Raw genomic sequence first — 16,365 nt, forward strand, 5'->3', positions numbered from 1 at the left:
ACTCAGAACAGGTGATTTCAAAAGTTCAGTGTAAGGCTGATTTTGAGTTTAGGAAGAGAAGAATTCCCCCCTTCCCTACCCCCATGCACAATACGCAGTAGGACTTAGAATTCAGACAGCACTTTTACTTGCTTGTATTATAAATAAAGGAATCTTCTGTGCTTCTCTCCTTTGGAAGCCTTTACTTTTAAGGGAAAATAAGTTTCTATCCCAAATAATCAATGTGGTATCTGCTCTATTTGAAAATTGTCCTTGAAATAATTTTTCATTTTTAAACAAAATGTTAAATATTTGAAGGAAAACAAATAAGTTTTTAACAGATTTATGTTCTCTATTTGCCTGTTATCTTGGGATTTAATATGGAATAGGACCTGTAATCTACCCATATAAAATTTTTTCTCAGCTGGAGGAGAATAGAACTACAGTAACAAAGCACAGTAGTGTGTGTGTGTGTGTGTGTGTGTGTGTGTGTGTGTGTGTGTGTGTGTGTGTGTGTGTGTGTGTGTGTGTGTGTGTGTGTGTGTGTGTGGTGGTGGGGTGCTTCTTTTTAAAGAGGGTATTGGGTTATTGCCTAGAATTGAATGGCTTAATATAGGCACTTTCTTAGGTATGATTTACAGGCTTTGTTTCCTTATGGTTTACTGGTTAAAAATTTTAGCATAATAATAGTAAATAGCTAGCACTTACATAGGGCCACTTTTTATCAGGCACTGTCCTAAGGCCTTTTGCATACACAAACTCATTTGATCCTGTCATCACAATAAGCCTCGCCCAGTGGCTTTACATTTTTAACAGATTGGTCTCATCAGATTTTCAAATTTAAGCACTTTTTCCTTAGGTTACCAAACTTAAAACAACTCTAGTTTTAAAACTTTCTAAGAAAGAAACGGGCAAAATGTAAATTGATTTATCTTAGTTAGTTTTCCCTGTAAACTTAATAGCCTAAATTGCAAAGATCATAAAAGCTAAAGAATTAGATATTACTATGTAAGGTCTAATTTCAGGGCTCCTATTTTGACCTCTTAATCTGCCAGGGGAGCTATTAAGTATGTTTAACATTTAGATGAATGGGTGTTATTATATGTTCTTGCTCTCTCAGATGATTTTTAAAAATTGTTACACCAAGTCAAGTACTGGAAGATGTGAATAAAATGAATGGTAAATACCCTTTTTCTCAAGAAATCTTTTTTCCCCCCTACTATTAGTGTAGTAATCTCTGACTTCAAAACAGTGTTTGGGCGATGTTTTTGAGTGCGTTATTCTAATGCTAAAGTATTTATTGGCCTTCAGTCTTAAGGGATTCATTATTAGAAAATACTGTTTTGAAAATATTATGTAGTTAATGAATAGTTTGGGATTTCTAACTATTGCATGAAGAGGCCAGAGATTTTCAGCTATGATATGACTTGGTGACAAGTGTTCTCAAATATCACATTATACAAGGGTTCAGTGAATAAAGTTTAAAGTTAAATATTAACTTCTGAGCTGAGAATACTAGACTCTCTTTAAAAATTGCTTTGCTTTATTTATGTTTGGAGTTAGAGAGGCAGGGAGGAAAAGAACTGAGTTCTTGATATTCAGGCCACTTCTGATTTGAAGAATTTTGCAGGGTTTTGCAGCCCACACAGTTTTACAGCAAGTTCCAAAAAATATCATACCTATTTCAATGTAGCTATATAGTCTTCTGAAGTATGTAGTTTTGTACATAGGCTCCATATCTTATAATACTTAAGCATATCTCACATTTAAAAATATTTTCGCTGATTTGTCATTATATGTTGCCTTTAATGCTAAGTCAAATGATAATATCAGTTAAAACAGTTGTGAGACGTTAGTAAGGATGTAATATTCTGCACTGGAACGAATGCCAATTTTATAAAGTTGAACAAAAATTTCAGAAATTTCTTATATAGATTTGTTTTATCAGTAAAATTTTAGTTTGGTCTTATGTCACTTTCTCAAAGCAAATGTGGTATAATTAGCACCTGAATATTTCTCCTCAAGCAAAGAGTCTATTAATAGTACCTGCAGTGGTGTCTAATAGATATTTATTGAAAGATCGATTTGGAGCAGGTGGTAATTAAGAATAAGTATATATTTGCAAGTCTCTGGATTTCTGTAGTTGCAAAAGAAGGAAAAGATAGCATTACCTGAGAAATATGAGATTGCTGAAATTAAGTAAAAAATTTTTTCTATTTAAGTAAAATATTCAGTAAACATTAATAATTTGACTTTGTGATTCTCCTGCCATACCCTCATAAGGGTGCAAAATGCTGATAATTTAAGAGAAAGTAAGAAGAGACTCGCATTTCCCAGGCTTGAAATTTAAGCTGTTACCCTTCTTTGGATCAGTCCATTTTTATCTTATCACGTAACCATTGATTTTAAAGTTTTAAATGAAGCTGGAAACCAGCAGCATAATTCCCCTATCTGTCAAAAAATAAATAAATAAAAATAAAACAAAATAAGATTATAAAAAACTGTACATGGCTTTAAGTGCATTTCAAATATATTCAGTGGTTTACTCTGCCAGAAGAACAACCCTCTTTTCTTTCTTTTCTTTTGGTGGCCTTCCCCTCCCCCTGCAAAAGTAGCTCCATTTGGTGTGAGCAACAAGCAAAAGACAAGAACAATAAACAGATAGAGGAAGGCGGTAGTGCCTGAGTATTAGTAGCCTAGTTACAGATTGCACTGCGTCAGACTGCTCCACACCCAGAAGGCGTCAGGTGACTTCAGTCCTGCTGCAGTTGTGCAGCAGAGGAGACTGCAGATACGGTTGAGGAAACGGATATTTCATGTCTCAGGGGGTAGATTTTTGCAGTTACAGCTTTTCTGTTGGTATGCATAATTGATAATTGCATCTGTAGGGCAGATCGTGACAAGAGATGGACGGTCAGAAGAAAACTTGGAAGGACAAGGGTATATCTGCTTTTTAATCTTTATTCATTTTTTAATGTGACCAGTAATATATATTTCTATGAATAAGCTTTGCAATTTAGATATATTTTGGATTGAAAATGAAGCCTATGAAGGGTTTAAGAGTAAAGGATTAAAACAGCTATTTCAAATGTGTTTTTGCGGTTCGTTATGTATGAGAAAATGTCACGCTGTTCTGCTTCACTGGCATTTGATTTAGTCTTTGCAGTCCTATCGTTGATTAGGTTCTATTCTTTAATCTTGCAGGTTGTGAACAATATAGTTTTAACATAATTTCATTTGGTCACTTTGGTGTGATAAATCTACATAGCCATGTTTGTATTCCATAATGACATATTTTCTGTGACTAAGTATTTTTTTTTTTTAATCTGATTTGGTGTAGTTGAAATTCTATCCAAAGGTTTTTGTAGATAGCAAGATCCTGTGTTTGCAGTAAGCCTGTTTTCTTCTTTGGAAATATTATTGAACCTTTAAAGTTATTACCAGTCACCTTTTAATTAGATTATAATTTTGTGTATCTTAAAATGGTTAAAATGTATACACAGTAGTTTTAAATGTGTGTCCATATTTAAGTCACTAACCTTTGTCCTTGTAATAACCAATCAGTGATCTTGATCCCCTTTCCTCCCCCTTGAAAGCCCAGATCCTTTCAAGTCTCAGTGGATTGGGGTTGTGTAAGAATTTAAGCTTGTAAGTGTAATGAATATTTTTAAAGTATTTTATTATGTAGATGGTTAAATGTGCCATTTTAAGAAAAAGGGAAGGTGGGTGGGCTGTGTATCTGACCTTTATAATAAATTGTCTTAAAAATTATTAGAGCTATTTTTTTAACATCTTTATTGGAGTATAATTGCTTTACAATGGTGTGTTAGTTTCTGCTTTATAACAAAGTGAATCAGTTATACATATACATATGTTCCCATATTAGAGCTATTTTTAAGTAGTCCAGTTAGACATTCCACACAAGCAATTTGTTTTCCTGGCCACATTCAAGTTTTATAATTAAAAAAAAAAATTTCTATAGCAGAATTGTTAGCAGGATTGGTGATAATGTTTCTAAAAGCAATATGTGTAGCTAATTACAGGAACCTTTACAACATCCTTTTAAAAATTGGTTCAATGAAGTATTGTGGGGAAAAGGTGAGCTTAAGATTGAGTTCATATTGAGACATTGGAAAGATCTTACAGTTAACACTTAACAGAAAATAATATAGCTTTGGAGTTTTACCTTTATTGTTTCTTTACATGTGAATTTAATGAACAGAAGGATTTTTATTTCTTCATCCTTTTCTGACCATTAGCATTACAAAGGGAAAGTAAATTGCTATATTAGTTTTCCATAAGTAAAACTGATAGTAGTGATAACAATACAATAAATCCAGACTTTAAAAATAGGTAAAAAATCACATCAGGGCCTACTCATCAACTATTAAGGCTCTGTATTAATAATTGGAGTCTTAGACCATTTAATAGCATCTTAAGTTCTTTATTTGCTAAACTAATTTAGGAATATTTTGAGATTGGAGAAATTAAGTTCCAGTATAGTCCATATTATTATACCAGACATTTATTTTGATTATTTTTAGGTACTAAGTATAAAATCAAATTTACGCTTGAATGTCTGTCTCTGGGGAGCCTCATTTTGTATGTAAGTGGAATGGCCTGATATTTTTTTAGTGTTTGGCTTTTTTGCTTGGGAAGACTAACTTTACCTATTGTTCTGGTTCATTGCTTAAGTTATATTTTAGTATTTATCAGCAGCTAATTTTAACGTTGCAGATTAGAGGTTATGACTTAAATGGAAATCCGTGAGAAGCTGAAACTGCCATGGAGTGAGTTTTTCCTCATTTTATGAAAAGTGTGGCGATAGAGGAAAGAGTCTAAGCTTTCTAGGTATATTAAAAAACAAACTTAAGCCCATATATTATTCTACTCTTTTGCCACCCTTGTTCCCTCCTTAAGTCCCATGGTTGAAATACATCCAGTTGGTATATCTGATTATGGTAACATGTAAGGGTATAAAGAAGTGAGAGATACTCTGATTTCCGTGTTTTAAAGAGTCTTTTTTTAGCTTATTAACTAGTATTTAAGACATTTATCTTGCAGGCTAAGACCAAAATTAATAATTTATATTTTATACATTTTTCATCTTGGATTTTCTATTGTTCTTAGTGGGATACTTACAATAAATGAAATCTATGAAGTACCTGATTATTGGGGTTAAAATGGAAAGCATTGATTAAGACAGTCAAAAGATTTTCAAGAGCTTAAAATAGAAGGAATTGGGTAGGTTTGGGGGTTTGGGTGGGGTGGGAGAATGATTTAACCACTAAACAAGGTGTAATTTAGACAGTGAATAGAGCTTTCTGGGTAGAACAGAATATTTATAGGATAGTAGTTGAAAGATAAGATTGGTATAAGTAAAGAATGTAGAAGACTTGTGAGATCTAGGTCAGGTTTCCTCAAACTTCCCTGAAGAGGAGAATCACCTAGTGCTTCTTTATTTTTATATGATTCCTGTGACCCTATTCAGATCTACCACATCAGAATTTATAGGGGAAAGGCATGGCAATATGTTAAGCACCTTGACAAAGGGTTGTGTTAATATTAGGCAAATGTAGGAAACACCAACCTAGTTTTTAAAGTTTCTGTTCTCATATGTTTTGATTTTGGCCAGAGTGAGAATCTTACCGTTTTTGGTCTTCAGTTTCCTCTTCTGCATGATTTCTAGTATTCCAATTTTGATGTTCTCTGGTTTTATGAAAAGATACCCTGGGTCAGATTGCAGAAGATATTGACTTTTGGATTTTATCATAAAGGAAATAAAGAGCCTTTGGAAGTTTTAAAGTAGGGAGTGGTAAAATGACAGCAAGTTTGAAAGACTGCTTTGGGGTGCTATATAAGATAAATTGGAGAAGAACTTAGAGGCAGAACAGGATGACTGTATTTGTGCCCAGATGTGCCTGAACTTGGCCTGAAGTAGGAATGAAAAGGAGGTGGCAGGTTTGAGAAACTTAGAAAGGAATACTTGATATTTGACATAGATTTGTGGGACTAGGGTGAGGGAGGGACTCAAAGGACAACATGAAATTTCAGTCAGAGTGCAACCTTGGCAATGCTAGTGCTTTAGTGTCAGTAGAAATAGAGCTAAAGTAGGTAGAAATGATGCAAAGTTCTGTTTTGGAAACTTCAAATTTGAAGCTCAGAGAAATGACAGGCTTAATGATGAATGCAGAATTGGGAATTGAATGCAAAGTGAGACAGATGAATACTGTGAGGAAATTTGCATAGAAAGAACAGAAGGGGCTTCCCTGGTGGTGCAGTGGTTGAGAGTCTGCCTGCCGATGCAGGGGACACGGGTTCGTGCCCCCGGGCGGGAAGATCCCACATGCCGCGGAGCGGCTGGGCCCGTGAGCCACGGCCGCTGAGCCTGCGCGTCCGGAGCCTGTGCTCCGCAATGGGAGAGGCCACAGCAGTGAGAGGCCCGCGTACCGCAAAAAAAAAAAAAAAAAGGAACAAGATTAAGGAAGGAGAGCCTAAAACCTATATTGTGGGGACATGGAGCACAAGGAGGGATCAGGAAGTTATAGTCGGAGCAGTAAAAGCAGCAGGTTAGGGCTGGTTCCCTGATATTAGGGAGGGAGAGATTTTTCAAGAGGGAATGGATGGTTAAATACTAGAGAGAAGCCATTTAATGTGAAGATTGAGAAATGATTGTGGACTTTTGAATTTTAGGAATATGTACAACACTACCCATTATTAGTAGTGTTTTTGGGATTTGGCAGTTAACATACTGTAGGTGACCTTTGAGAGGAGTTTGTGTAGGATGGGGACAGAAATGTTTCTAGCATTAAAATTCAGTTTGATTATACGGCAAGACAAAAACTGACTTTGGACCATTTCTGGAGCATACTTCTTGCAGAGGTTCTTGTAGGGCTCCCTTATCTTTACTTTTGCTAAGTCACTTTCAATTTCTTTCAAAGGTTACTGAGTATATGGGTAAAGGTGTACGCTTATACTGACATTCAGGTAGAGAGGAGAAAGGGGTCTTGGCTGCTTGAAATAAATGTCCCTGGGAATCTCCCCCCCAAAAAAAAATCCTGAGAAGGGAACTTGGGTGTTAATCAATTGCGAGACCTATTGATTGGAGGAAGCCTCCTGCTTTTCAGTTCTAAACGTAGTTGAAACCCAGCGTTTAGTCATTTCATTAGATATTTCTTCTGGATCTTGGTTTAGTAGTGCAACACTGTGTGTGTGTATGTACGTGTGTATGTTGTAGAAAATTTAGAAGGTCTGTGGAAGAATAAAACCATCACTTCACAGAGTGGTTTTGGTGTGTATTTCTAACGGTGTGTGTATGTGTTGGGGTTACGTATGGTACATTTTGTTCCATAATCATTTTTCTCACACTAAATGGGGAAATACCTTTCATTTAGAAATATTCTACATTGTTTTAATGGGTGTAGTATTCTAAGTATGTACTGTTGATCCCTTATAGTTAAATATTCAAGTTATTCCTAAATTTTTTGCAAACATGAAGAAAGCTAAAATGAATATAATTGAATATAAATTATTGCTCTTATTCATAATTATTTCCAAATTGCTGGGTTGTAGTATTTAGGCTTTTGGTTCATGTTGCAGAACTTCCCTTCAGAAAGATACAAATTATTTTGAGTAATGTATAGGAGTGTCTGTCCTGAAACCTTGGCCAAGATTAAGTACTACATACGCATTTCTGATGGTTTTAACTCTTTCTAAGATAGCTGTTTTGTCAGTTTTAAGTAAATTACTTGATGAGAACCAGATTTAAATTGAAAAAGTAAATTGGTAATTTTTTTCTCCTATATATGGTTTAAAGTTTTGCATGGATAAGTAGTGGGAGCAATGGAAATATCTTCTCAGTTTTCTTTATTTACCCAAATCCGGGTACTCTTAATTCCTTGTCAGAACTTCTAACTGGTTTTTCCACTAAATCCTATATGTTAAGCCAAATTAATCTTCCTAAAGTATGGCTCTAATCATAGCACTTAAGGGGTTTTCCTTTACTTTTCAAATTAAGTTCATACTATCCTGGACTTTTAAGAGGCATTCCATGGTCTAATCCTAGCCTTTATAATCCCATCTCCCATTACTCTGTCTCCAGCCACATTGAAGGACTTGTTTCCTAAACATGACTGTTCTTTGCATTTGCTTGTGTTTTTCTCTCTGTCTAAAATCCCCCTTCCCATTTCATTTTGCCCAAGTCTTGTCAAAAGCCCAATCCTTCCTGAAGTATTCACCTTCCAGGTGGAGGGAATCCAGTATTCCTCAGAACTCCTATCTCTTGCTTTTCGTTTTGTGCCTTCTGTTACAGTTATATATCTATATCTATATATATTACAGTTATATATAACTAATATATATGTATATAATACATGTAATATATATGTAATTAAAAAATATATTTTATATATATATATAAATAAATATTGGCTTTTTTTTCTAGTCTGTAAATTCCTTGAAGGCAGCAAAAGAAACAGTGGTGGCCTTATCACTGGGTCTCCTCATTGACTCCACACAGCTTTTCAACAAAGTGACAGGATGAGAACTTTGATGTTCAGCCAGGTTTATTCCTGGCCTGAGCCTTATACATCCATTCTTGGGAATTTTTTTAAATGGTTTTTCAAATGGGAGAAATAAAAGGGATCCTCTACCTTACCCCTTTTTTAAAGGAGCAATTAATTAAGCAACTTCTGTAAATCCAGGATTTTTAGATCATACCCACAGGCAAGACATCTTAATAGTCACTTATTCTTGTTTTATGGGTAAGGAAACCAAGAAAACTAAAGAGATTAAATTATTTGTTCAGGACTAGACAGCTAGTGGCATAGGGTCATTATCATGGATAATGCTCATTTATGTTACTGGATGTGTATTTATGTGTATGTAATGTATATGTTTAAATTTGCCTCATTGCTTTCAAACTTTTTAATCCAATCACCTTTTAGGCATTTATGTAAGGTATTGCTAGACACTAAAATACTGTTTGTCTCTCCTCAATACCACGATCTTATATTTATTCTAGGTAGCTCAAAGCAATTTAAGATTAAAAAATTATTAAATGTTAATGATACTTCTGCAAGTCTATTGTTAAGAGTTGGCAATTGAGACAGATTTAGGAATTACTACTCTCAGATTACCCGAAATTCTGATTTTCCATAAGAATAGCTGTTGCTAGTGTATAGTTGTTGTATATACTCATTTGTGTATTTTTTTCCACTTAAATAATCTAAAATTAAAATAGATTATCCTGGTCAGTGATGTGAATACTTTACCTTATTTCATTATCTGTACTATTAGCTATTTATTCATTGAGCATTTATACTGAGTGTGTGCCATAGGTGTGTAAGGTTATAGAAGTATAACTATAACTAGTTTACCTACTAGTGAAGTTGATTCTCTTTTTAAACTAGTAATTTGCTCAGACTTTTCCCCCTATTCCAGTTTATTAAGCTTTTCAGGTTTATAGAGTTATGGAACAGTATGTTTTCCATTTAGTTTTTATTAGTAGAAAACAGGATTTTGGCAGCAATTTCCTATTTCTAAGGTTTGGTGCCTATTTCTTGTAATGTGTGTATGCCAACAAGAAGTAAAGTTGGAAGTGGGAAGTTAGAATTATTTTCTGCTGTATTTTTTGTCATCTTCTAATAAAGCTGGAAATGGAATGTGGGATTAAAGGAAGTGTTGAAAACAACATGAACTAATTAATTAAATAAATTGTTGTGGTGGTTATTGAACCTCACTGTTTTCAGTCTCAGAGAAATTTGGATTTTCCTAAGAAGGCAGCAACAATCATAGGTAGTTTTACCTTCCTTCAGTATATTAAGACATTTTCTACTTGAGGATACTTAATATAAGAGAAACAAGCACTTAAAGTAAGCTCAAATTTCATGGCAAATAACGGAGGGAAAAAGATTTGGTTAAGACTTGAAACATAAAACCAACAGTTATGAAAATAAGTTTTAGTTTATTTTTAACAAAGTTTAGGTTGTAATCACAGCTGTGCATAAGTCTTAGAATGAACAGAGATGAATCAAGCTTTTGGGCTTTTTGGTGTGTATTTTTTACTAGAAAATTGTTTGGTAGCACAACATGATATTTTTGTGGTTGAATTTTCACAGTGGATCACATGTAATGTCCTTTTACAAAAATGTTCAAGGGTTTTAATGACTTTCCTCGTGGCTTCTCTTAATCTTTTGAGGTCAGATATTCTGTTTTGAAGTGCCTATTGGACTGTCAATCTCTTTTGGAGTAATTCTCCAACATCACTCAAAACATTAACCGTACAAAATGCTACATTATTAGGAAGATCTGCAGTTTTGTGTTGTGGTTGATTTGTGTTGTCTTATCTATTAATATCTATCTAGCTATAGCTATTTATAGTTTTAATTTATTTTTTTCAGAGAGAGGGACAATTTAGATGGCTTCTAGGAACTACAATTTGCAATTTGAACAGAACATGATTTACTCCTATTACTGAATCTATGTTACTGGAATTTACTGGTCTGTGTATATAACTCTGCTCATGGTGTTAGTTAATTACTTCTCTCTTTAAATTGGGGTTGAAACACTATTTGGAATCCTCAAGTAGGGTAAAAAGCAAACTTGAGTACTGATAAATTCCTTTAAATACAAAATATGTGGTATGATGTAAAGAGTGAGACCTTCACAGTCAGACCTGAATTTCAATCAGTAACCCTGCACAATTTATTTAATAATACTTCTGAGCCTCGATTGCCTTATGTATAAAGTGCAGATAATAAACACTTTATAGAGTTGTTGTGATTAGTGATAATGTATATAAAGTACTTGCACAGTTCCTTGCTCAGAATAGGGGATTACTAAATTTTTATAGAAAGGGCAAATACAGAATTTATACTAGTTTTATGTAAAATATTTCTTCCTTAGATGTGTGGTTGTTGAAATGGACAACATACTGTAAAGTTGTCAGAAGTAAGACAGGGAAGCTTTAGTGATGAAAAAGACAAGGACCTGAAATTGTATCTTTTAAAAACTCTAGCTACAGGATGAGGAGAGATGGCCAAGAGAGATGCTGGTTTGCCAAGTATTTGGTTGAGATACTTTGTAGCAATACTAGGTATCCTTCAACCTGAAACTTGCTAACTGAAACCAAGTTAGCAGTGCTTTCAGAGAAAGTTGAACTCACCTTTTAAATAATCAGAGCTTAGTTAAGCATCGTATTTAATATTTGATTGCCCTGCCTGACTGTATCTCTTCAGACATTACTTTTATTTAGTGTGTTTAATTCATCAAGCATTTCCATGTGTGAAATCTCCATTCATTTTCAACTGACTTGTTAGGTGGCTATCATTTTTCTAATTTTACATGATGGTAACTAGAAGGAAGAAATAGGACTCAAGCTCCTCTTACCGTGTTTGCTGAAAGAGTTAAGCTCCCACTCTGCACAGATATTTTTGTGGACCACCACCTGTCATTTTTTAGCCAAGTGAATGGTTATTATATGGAGATGAAATGCTTACTATGTGGTAATAAATGATCAACTCTGAATTCTAGTCACTTTTCCTGGCAATTGGGAAGAATTTGATTTAAGGATTGTGATTTCTAATAAATACATAATTATTTATTAATATAAAGACCATGGTTGTGAAAAATAACAACTGAAAATTTAGTATCATTCTAATATTCATATGTTTATTTATTAACTTCCTTTTTAACTGCCTTTCTCCCTTTCTCATTCTTCATCTGACTTTATTAAAGAGAACTTAATATTTGCTTTTGCTTAGGAAGTAGGCATTTTACTGCTAGCTGTTCTTGTTCTCCCAGTATTTTGGGGACCACCTAGTTCAATGTTTTTTTCCACCCAGACAAAAGATTTAAAAATTGAAACCTGACTTCAGGCTGTTCAAGGAAGAGCTACAGTAAGAATTTGATTTGAGGCAAAATGTAATTGGATGGCTCCTGCATGTAAAGCTGGCACTATTTTTAGCTATGACAGATGACAGTTAATGATTACCAGATGTAGGCAACTCGTCTTACTCTGCATTGGGCCAGAAGTGTTTCTTTTGAATAAGAGATGATAGTGTACTGAATTATTTTAAATGAAAATTTTAGTTTGATAAATTGCTACTGCTTAAAGCACTATCAAAATAAAGATTTTTCACATTTTCATTTGGAAAACAAAAGTGGGGAAGCACTGCAGGGAATAAATCACTTTTTTTTAAGTGACAAAAATTTGTTTAAATTGATCAGAATTATTTTAGTAATACACAAGCATCCTCCATTGTTATAAGAGGAAAAAGCACTGTTAGATTAATTTCAGATCTTTAAAAGGATATTTCATGAACATTTTATTTAAGAATAAAGTTTACATCACAGTAGGTTGCCTTGCATGATTAACACTCCATTCTGCAGTGTAGAAGGAAACTTCAGGAATCATGAAGGTTTAAATTTTCCTTTACAAGCCCTTTGTCTTAATTTTGGTTTCTCACGGATAAAGAGGCCATTGAACTCTTCCTTCATAAACAAAACTAATAAAGTGATTACAGAGGAATCCAAAATTAGCATTTTAGTGACCCTATAGTTCTTATTTAAAGATGTCCTTTATTTTAATTTGAAAATATTAGTCTTTAATTATTCTTAGGAATAGAAACATTTTAATCTGATCACTATTCAGACAGTGCAGCAAATATTAATGAAGCAGGTAATGAGAATATAAAGATGAAATGCATTTAAGCAGCCCTTCAGGGTCTAGTAAGGAGAGACAAGCCTGTAAAACAATATTCACTGTTTTATAAATTATCTGAAAGCATTGCTATTTGTTACTTAATAAGTGTGGATATCTGATGGTAGTTTAAATAAAACAAATGTTAAATCCAAAGCACAGAAACATTTTTTGAATAATTAGGATTAGTGCATGCTTTAAACTGGCATTAAGTGTGCATTCATTGTAATCAATTAGTAATATTTATTGAAGGTTTAGTTGGTTCAGGCTTTGTGCTTAGCTCTGGAGATGTGGTAGGTGGTAAGATAAAATGCTGTCTTCTGGAGCTTACAACCTAGCAGAGAAACATGTTTAAAATGAGTTTGTTTTTTTTTTTAATTAAGTGTACATACAGCTCATTGACTTAGTATACTTATGGAATTGTGCAGCCATCACCATCATTTAATTTCAGAACATTTTCATTCCCCCCCCCCAAAAAAAAATCTTAAACCCATCATCAGTCACTCGCCATCTCTCCTCCTCCCAGTTACTGGCAACCACAAATCTACTTTCTGCCTCTCTAGAACTGCCTATTCTAGACACTTCATGTAAACAGAACCATACGACTGTGTAACCTTTTGTGTTTGCCTTCTTTAACTTAGCATAATATTTTCAAGCCTCATCCATGCTGTAGCATGTTATCAGCACTTCATTCCTTTTTATTGCCCAATAATATTCCATTGTACGAATATTTTGTTTATTCATTAGTTGATGGACATTTGGGCTGTTTCCACTTTGGGTTATTATGAATAATGCTGCTGTGAACATTTGTGTACATAGATTTTTTTCTAGTCTTTTGGGTGGAAATTCCTAGGTGTGGAATTGCTGGGTCATACGGTAACTCTCTGTTTAACTTTCTGAGGAATTGCCGAACAGTTTTTCACAGTGGCTGAATTTTACATTCCCATCAGCAATGTAAGAGGATTCCAATCATCATCACTCTTGCCAACATTTGTCATTGTCCATCTTTTTTACTTTAGCCATCCTAGTGTGTCTGAAGTGGTATCTGATTGTGGTTTTGGTTTGCATTTCTCTGATGACTAATGACGTTGAGCATCTTTTCATTGCTTACTGGCAATTTGTATGTATTCTTTGGAGAAATTAATATTCAAATCCTTTGCCCATTTTTAATTGGTTTGTCTTTTTATTGTTGAGTTGTAAGAAGTTTTTTTAATATATTCTGAATACAAGTCTTTTATCAGATATTTAATTTGTAAATATTTTCTCCCATTCTGTGGTTGAATTTTCACCTTGATAGTGTCCTTTAAAGCACAAAAGTTTTTAATTTATTGAGGTCAATTTATCTGGTTTTTTTTTTTTTTTAAACTGCTTCTGCTGTTGGTGACATATCTAAGAAACCATTGCCTAATCCAAAATCATGAAGATTTATACCTATTTTTTTCTTCTAAGTTTTGTACTTTAAACTCATTGGGTCTTTAATCCATTTTAAGTTAATTTTTGTATATGGTGTAATGTATGGGTGCAACTTCAGTCTTTTGCAGTTAGATATCCAGTTGTCCCAGCATCATTTGTTGAAAAAACTATTCTTTTCCCCTTTGAATGTCTTGGCATCCTTGTCAAAATCAGTTGACCATAATGTAAATGTAATTTCTGGACTCTTCATTTTATTCCATAATCTGTCCATCCTTCTGCAGCTACCAAACTGATTACTGTAGCTTTGTTGGAAGTTTTGAAAAGGGGAAGTGTGAATTCTCCAACTTTGTTGTTTTTTACAATTGTTTTTGGCTATTCTGGATCTCTTGCATTTCTATAGGAATTCTGCAACTGGTATGTCAGTTTTGGCTAAAAGGCAGCTAGGATTTTGATAGAGATTGCTCTGTAGATCAATTACCATTTTAATAATAGTGCCTTTTAATCTATAAACATGGGATGTCTTTCCATTTATTCGTCTTCTTTAATTTCTTTCAACAATACTTTGTAGTTTTCAGTTTCTGATACTTTGCAGTTTTCAGTTTCTGAGTCTTTCACTCTTTAAACTCTTTTTGATGCTATTGTAAATGGAATTATTTTCTTAATCCATTTTCAGATCGTTTGTTGCTAGTATAGAAATACAATTGATTTTTGTATATTGATTTTTTTTTTTTTTAATCCTGCAACCTTTCTGGACTTGTTCATTAGTTCTAGTAGTTTTTTGGTGGATTCCTTAGGATTTTCCACCTACAACATCATGTTATTTGCAAATAGAGATTGTTGCATTTCTTCCTTTACAATCTGCATATCTTTTATTTTTTTTCTTGACTAATTGCCCTGCCTCCATACCCCCCCCCCCCCCCCCCCGACAGTGTTGAATAGAAGTTGAAAGAGGGGATATCCTAGCCTAGTTCTTGGCCTTAGTGGGTGGGGACGCTTTCAGTCTTTCACCATTAAGTATGATGTTAGCTGTGGGTTTTTTGTAGATAACCTTTATCAGCTTGAGGACATTCCTTCCATTCCTATTCCTAGTTTGTCAGGTGTTTTTATAATGAAAGGGTCTTGGATTTTGTCAGATGCTTCTTCTGTGTCTAGTTGTGATGATCATGTGGGGTTTCGTCCTTGATTCTTTTAATATGGTGTATTATTGATTGGTTTTCATATGTTGAACCAACCTCGTATCCCTGTGATAAATACCACTTGGCCATGGTGTATAATCCTTTTTATGTGTTGCTAGATTCAGATTGCTAGTACTTTGTTGAGGATTATTTTGTCTGTATTCATAAGGAATCTTGGTCTGTAGTTTTCTTTTCTTGTGATGTGTCTGCCTGATTTTGGTATCAGGATTGAGCAAACATCTAAATTAACTAATGGATATAAATTTCTTGATGGATATTAGAAGCAATAGTGTTTCAATATATTTCTCAGAAAGGGTTTTAATAAAACTTTATGACTCCCTCCATTGAGAATCAACAATCCTGGATAAACTTAATCTTCCAAAGTTTTTTCATTTAAACCAATTTAAATAATCTGAGACCTGAAATATTTGTGACTGTCAATTAAGGTGGCTAGAAACTAATATTTTTTCATCCGTACAGCTTCACTAACAATTTCTTAAATTCCTTTACAAAAAAGGATTGAAATCCTTCTATACTTTGCACAATGACTGTGATAACAGTATAGATTGCCTCTCAGACCTTCCTATTCTAGGAAATATTACTTTTGTCTTACGTGTGCCTATCAGTACCTAGTTGTCCTGTCTCTCTTGACTCTTTTTCCCTTTGTTCCTCCTCTGTGCTTTAAGGCTCCACCAGGGCATCCCTGGGGCTTATTTCCACAAGACTCTCATGGTATCTGCTTTGAGAACTCTTGTATAACTATTTACGTATTTTCATGCAATATGTATCGACTTGCATACCACATTTTCAGAGCTCTTCCAATTATTGAAAAGATCTCATTTCTAGGAACCATTTAATAGGTGGAAAGGAAGCAGTAGGTTATGGTTTACTGTACTTTCATGCAGTTAGGTTTATATTAGGCTGCAGTCACTGAATACTGCTGGATCATATACGTGACTATTCCCATGTCATCAACTTTGGGGAAATTGACTTTATTATACCCAAAGCACCAGAATTTTAACTATCAGCTGTATGTACATATTAAGCTAGTAGGGAGGGTATTCTCTGCCCAATAGGAAAGCCTACTGGGAAAACCAC

General features: G+C 34.1%; 1 protein-coding gene across 3 annotated transcripts in view; it reads left to right on the forward strand.

Moving 5' to 3' along the window:
- RTN4 (reticulon 4) overlaps positions 1–16,365 on the forward strand; it is a 66,665-nt gene that overhangs the window by 31,413 nt on the left and 18,887 nt on the right. Inside the window, exon 1 of one of the 3 annotated variants that reach the window (XM_079941578.1) lies at positions 2,022–2,919. The exons of the other annotated variants lie outside the window; for them this stretch is intronic. Within the exon in view, the coding sequence (XP_079797704.1) occupies positions 2,886–2,919 (34 nt within the window). The 5' untranslated portion in view covers positions 2,022–2,885. Of the gene's footprint in view, positions 1–2,021; positions 2,920–16,365 lie in introns of those variants that run through there. 3 annotated transcript variants of the gene reach the window in all.

The sequence above is a fragment of the Stenella coeruleoalba genome (genome assembly GCF_951394435.1).
Source record: "Stenella coeruleoalba genome assembly, chromosome: 13".
In the NCBI taxonomy this organism is placed as follows: Eukaryota; Metazoa; Chordata; class Mammalia; order Artiodactyla; family Delphinidae; genus Stenella; species Stenella coeruleoalba.